Raw genomic sequence first — 5,561 nt, forward strand, 5'->3', positions numbered from 1 at the left:
GACAAATGAAGAAAAACTAGATGCACCCCTCGGAATCATTGGCATTGAAAGTCAAAGTGTGGCAACACAGTGTTGTATCTCAATTAGTACTTATGATAACAAGGAAGCAAAAGGAAGCAACACTATAAAGAATAAAATATATGTCACTCAAAAAGCAAAGAGTCTAAGAGCTAAAAAATCCTTGCCAATCCCAACACAAATTGAGGCAACATCAAGCAGATCTGCCCCCAATGCTCCTTAAGAAGTAAAGGATGTCTAGTCCAATGCCAAAGTTGAGAAAGCTCGATATCAAGCCTTGAAGGAATGGGTAAGACATGAACAAGAGAATTTTGTGGTAGACCAAATAGCAATAGTAGAGGCCAAAGAACCAACACCACCTAGTATCGACATGGTGATTGAAGCCATCACCAACCAAACGGTAATGGATCTAGATGCAATTAGCCACACAAAAAATGGCACATGGGCTCCCCCACTTTCACTACCCCTTTCCTCTTTCTTTCTTGCCTAAAGGTAGTTGCATAGCTCGTATATTGGTTAGCTTCACCCAAGGTAGTAGCAATCCTTTGAAAATGCTATGTGAAGGGTTGTCATCTTCGATGGACCAATCAAGTGCCTATGCTTGCTTTACACGTTGCAACAAAGTTTTGCAAAAAAACTCGAGCCTCGTGTAGAGATCGAACAAGAGGATGGCCACCAGCGTAGTGTTTTTATTGGTAGCCCCCCTCTGTCCCACACATCAGCTCTAATCATTAGACCAACCAACTGGCTTAGCGGGGGGTCTTGTCCACTAAAGTTTGGTCAGGCGGCAAATGTCAACATTTGGCATGCAGCACATTAAATTTTTTGGCTCTATGGGTAGGCACAGCCCGGGTGTATAAGAGCGCATTCCCATGAAAGCATATGCCCATAGATGGTGAGTGGCCAAGGCAAGTAGACACTTCCCATGCTCCAATCTATAGCCGAGACCTACACAACCCATGGATTTGCTTGTCCAGCCTGCGATACCTTGCATGCACTCTAAGAGAGCTTCCTCGCATGTGCTAGCATGGCTAGCCTAGCCCTACTAGCAACCAAATCTTGATGCCCATGCTAGTTGCAATGCTACAGTGGCATTTTTCCCAGCCCTGCATAGCCAGCTAAGGAAGTTTTATTTGAGGGCTTGCTAGCAGGGCATTGCAGCGCCCAAGCATAGGGCTTGGCTCTTGAGTCTCCATGTTCCACGGCATTGGTCAATCAATATGCAAAACCTTTGTCAAGCCTCATAAATGTCAATTTGAGGTGAGGCAAAGCCTCATGGGAACTTGTTTTGGCCATGCTAGCTTCAACATTGCAATGCTAAAATCAGCCTCTAAGAGTGATTCCCCGGTGGGGCTAGCAGTGCTACGTGATCACAAATTTGGAACGTTCCCATGAAATGATAGCCCTGCTAGTCCAGTGTTGCAGCACCAGCCCAGAATCCCAGTTTTTCTCAATTCTACCCCAGCATTGAGCTACAGGAAAGTTTTGCCAAATTTTCAAATGTTTTGACAAATTTTTGGTGAATGACGATGGGGGAGAGGGTCCGAATCAATGCTTCAGCATGGAATTGCCCTCACCCTAGCATTCCAGCATCGTAGGGATGCGAAAACTCCAAAATACTCATGCCATTGCCCAACCATCCCCATGAGCATTGGGGCAGGTGAGAAGGTACGGTGGTGAGGACAAGTACGCGCAATGCACACAGGGAGGTCTATTGGTGCTTCCATGTCCATTGCATCCAGGAAAGTTTTGTTTTGTTTTGAGAGACGCCTTTGCTGTGTGAGGCACTTACACCCACCAGACATCTCATGGAGAACTCTTTCCCCCCACCTTATATATTCGGTGCCACCTAATGGGTTGCTTGGATTCAAAATTCAAAACTACCAATCTATCTACGCTCTTGATCCCGAATCAATTGCAAAGCATTCGTAATTTTCTGAATAAAATTCAGGTGGGGCTTTTGTCCTCAATAGCATAAAACTAGGGCAGTGGAGCGTCGATGAAGGCAGACTAGCCGGGTGAGAGAGATGAAGCCAAGGCAGTGCAACACCGATACTGAGAGAGATGAAGGTAGCAGATGAAGGGAGACCAGGCAGGTGAGAGGTGAAGGGAGCCTAGAGGGAGGCAGCAAGGGGAAATATAAGGGAGACGACGGGCGCTTCGAGAAGCTTCCACGGCTTTCGCTTAATCAATAGGAGCTTTCGCTTAGGTTAATTCGCCATCAAAACAGGTGCCCCCAACATTCAAAAAATCATATTAATAATTATTTTTTTTTTTGGGGGGGGGGAGAGGTGAGTGGTTAATTAATCACGATTGAACAGCGTAGGTTAATTCGGCATCGATCCCCCTCGAGCTGATACTGGTAACCCGAATAAAGCTGGGCACCTATGGGGTGCCACCTCAACGTATGGAAACGAAACACAGAGAGCGGAGAAGAAACGAGGGTGAAAAGCGAGGATGATTAGGAGGGTTAGGGTAACTCAAAAGAAGGCAGGTAGGGGTTAACGTTAGGTCGCCGTTAGGGATAACGGCAAGGGACTAACGGCGCTGGTTGTCGACCGCCATAGCCACCAAGCTTTTGTTCATTTCCGCCATAGCCACCAAGCTCCCAAGCTCTCTCTCTCTTTGAAGGCGTCTTCGTATACGCCTTCCCTCAGAGTCTTCTCCTCCCCCCTTCTTCCTTCCTTCTCCTCCAACCATGAGAGAATGCATCTCCATCCATATCGGCCAGGCCGGCATCCAAGTCGGTAACGCTTGCTGGGAGCTCTACTGCCTCGAACATGGCATCCAGGTACCTTCTCCTTCGATTTTCTCTTTCCCTTCTTGTTTCTCCTCGCTTTCCAAGATTGCTGCAGGGATTTTGAAACGCCTTTTTGCCAGTTGAAGCGTTTTCCATCGCCTGTCTCTGCAGAAGCTAAGATCTGCCCCGTTAAGCTTCAGGAAAGGGGAACCTGCTTGTCTTTTTTTATTGTACATTGCGTTTCTTGAAGTTGTTTGTCGCTGTCCTCTCTACCATTCCCGGAAAAACGGATCTCCAAGAATGCTGCAGGGATTTTGAACTTTTTTGTTGCTAGTTGAAGCGTTTCCATAGCTTTTTCCGCTCTGCAGAAGCTCAGATCTGGCCTGCCAAGCTTCAGGAAAGGATAGTCTGCTTGTCTTTTGATGCTACATTGCGTTTCCTGAAGCCGTCCGTTCCGATCTAGCTTATGGGAAGAATGATCTCAAGTAATGCTTTCGTGTGCCGAGAGACTCAGAGAGATTTCTGCTTCTCGACAAAATGTCTCACCGTTTAACTTTGGTGTAGCCCGATGGCCAAATGCCAAGTGACAAGACAGTTGGAGGCGGCGACGATGCCTTCAATACGTTCTTCAGCGAGACTGGTGCGGGGAAGCATGTGCCGCGTGCTGTCTTCCTTGATCTTGAGCCTACTGTGATCGATGAGGTGCGGACGGGGACGTACCGGCAGCTCTTCCATCCTGAGCAGCTGATTAGTGGCAAGGAAGACGCCGCGAACAATTTTGCCCGCGGCCATTACACCAGTGAGTGTCGTTAACACTGGGAGTCTTCTAGTCGTTTTCTAGTGTGTGCCGGCTCTTATAACTCCCTTTCCGGCACCTAATCTGTATCTTCTCCTGCAGTCGGAAAGGAGATCGTCGATCTTTGCCTCGACCGCATCAGGAAGCTAGCAGATAACTGCACCGGATTGCAGGGATTCCTTGTATTCCATGCTGTCGGTGGAGGCACTGGCTCTGGTCTCGGCTCACTGCTTCTCGAGCGGCTATCCGTTGACTATGGGAAGAAGTCGAAGCTCGGCTTTACTGTCTATCCTTCGCCTCAGGTATCCACGTCCGTGGTTGAGCCCTACAACAGCGTGCTGTCGACTCATTCTCTGCTAGAACATACGGATGTGGCCGTTCTTCTGGACAACGAGGCGATCTACGACATCTGTCGCCGCTCTTTGGACATCGAGCGTCCAACATACACAAACCTGAACCGGCTTGTCTCTCAGGTTGCATTTCTTCAGATTTTGACTCGAGCTGAGAAGATCCTTGTATTATTTCTGACAACACATTTTCATTTCATGCTATGCGCAGGTCATTTCATCTCTCACTGCATCGCTCCGATTTGACGGTGCTTTGAATGTTGATGTGACGGAGTTTCAGACTAACTTGGTCCCCTACCCTAGAATTCACTTCATGCTTTCTTCGTATGCCCCTGTTATCTCAGCCGAGAAAGCTTATCACGAGCAACTTTCCGTTGCGGAGATCACGAACAGTGCTTTCGAGCCCTCGTCCATGATGGCCAAGTGCGACCCTAGGCATGGCAAATACATGGCCTGCTGTCTGATGTACAGAGGTGACGTTGTTCCCAAGGACGTGAATGCCGCCGTGGCGACCATAAAAACCAAAAGGACCATCCAGTTCGTGGACTGGTGTCCCACGGGTTTCAAGTGTGGCATCAACTATCAGCCACCGACGGTGGTACCTGGAGGGGATCTGGCCAAGGTGCAGCGGGCGGTTTGCATGATCTCTAATTCCACCAGCGTTGCAGAGGTGTTTTCCAGGATCGATCATAAGTTCGACCTCATGTATGCGAAACGTGCTTTTGTGCATTGGTACGTTGGCGAAGGCATGGAGGAAGGAGAGTTTTCTGAAGCTCGTGAGGATCTTGCTGCTTTGGAGAAAGACTACGAGGAAGTTGGCGCGGAGTCTGCGGAGGGCGATGAGGGGGATGAAGGGGAAGAATATTGACAATAGTTTACATTTGGACTCCTTTTGTTAGTTTCAGCTTCTGGCTGAGATTGGTAATAGTTTGCTTCTGAACTACTCCGTTTACCCGTTTAGAATTACTCCTGTTAGTTTCAGCCGAGATAGCTGAGAAGTAGACCTAGATGATCTTCAAATTTGAAGGGCTTTTGCGTTGTTTGAGCCTGTGCCTACATTGTATTTCGCTTTTAGTGTTAAGTTGTTGAATGTGGTTCAGTCTTTTATCTTCTGTTATAAGGTTATACAAGAGGCTTTCAGCGTATCAGCGGTTTTCTACACGACGCCTGACTTTGGTATCGTGTAGTTTATCTGTATGTTGATATCATCTCGAGTACCCTTCATGGATCATTAATCCGACCAGTTCTTGGAATTAGTCTCGAACGATCCAAAATTAAATGCAGCGATGGGGGGACTGGGACGGGAAAAGGAAGGGCTTGCTTATGTTTTAGCATGTGAAATATGGTATAGCATGAAAAGTGGTTAAGTCTCCGCTCTATACTAAACAATGCATGCATTGTCCGCAGCGTGGGGATTTACAAGCATAACAAGGAGGAACGTATTGCCTAAACGTGAGCCTCAGGAAGTTGAAGTGGGGAGCCTGCAGGTATTGGCATCCTGGCGCATGAAGCCCTTGAGGAGGGGGCCAGCCACCTTTAGACTTGGCTGGAAGCTTACAACCGTTGATTGAACCTTTTGGCACCACCTCGGCCCTTTTCCTGGACTATGAGAGGCTAAGGGCTTTGCTTCTATTGCTCTAGACGACAAACTATATGTAGT

The 5,561-nt window shown here is 47.8% G+C and overlaps 1 protein-coding gene across 1 annotated transcript; it reads left to right on the plus strand.

Moving 5' to 3' along the window:
- Positions 1 to 2,587: 2,587 nt before the first annotated feature.
- On the plus strand, positions 2,588 to 5,046 carry LOC147881756 (tubulin alpha-1 chain-like). The gene is made up of 4 exons (XM_087401275.1): positions 2,588 to 2,809; positions 3,323 to 3,557; positions 3,657 to 4,027; positions 4,113 to 5,046. The coding sequence occupies exons 1-4, from the start codon at positions 2,717 to 2,719 to the stop codon at positions 4,767 to 4,769; spliced, it is 1,356 nt and encodes a 451-aa protein (XP_087257401.1). The 5' UTR covers positions 2,588 to 2,716; the 3' UTR covers positions 4,770 to 5,046.
- Positions 5,047 to 5,561: the final 515 nt, after the last annotated feature.

The sequence above is a fragment of the Dipteris shenzhenensis genome, chromosome 30 (assembly GCF_047967505.1).
Source record: "Dipteris shenzhenensis isolate YYH24624 ecotype China chromosome 30, Dip_SZ_1.0, whole genome shotgun sequence".
In the NCBI taxonomy this organism is placed as follows: domain Eukaryota; kingdom Viridiplantae; phylum Streptophyta; class Polypodiopsida; order Gleicheniales; family Dipteridaceae; genus Dipteris; species Dipteris shenzhenensis.

What these genes read in the sequence shown, in the direction of transcription:
- LOC147881756 (XM_087401275.1), top strand. Translation starts at nt 2,717, where the DNA reads ATGAGAGAATGCATCTCCATCCATATCGGCCAGGCCGGCATCCAAGTC. An exon ending in TGCCCGCGGCCATTACACCA is followed by an intron (nt 3,558 to 3,656) that starts GTGAGTGTCGTT and finishes CTTCTCCTGCAG; the next exon opens with TCGGAAAGGAGATCGTCGAT. An exon ending in TGAACCGGCTTGTCTCTCAG is followed by an intron (nt 4,028 to 4,112) that starts GTTGCATTTCTT and finishes TGCTATGCGCAG; the next exon opens with GTCATTTCATCTCTCACTGC.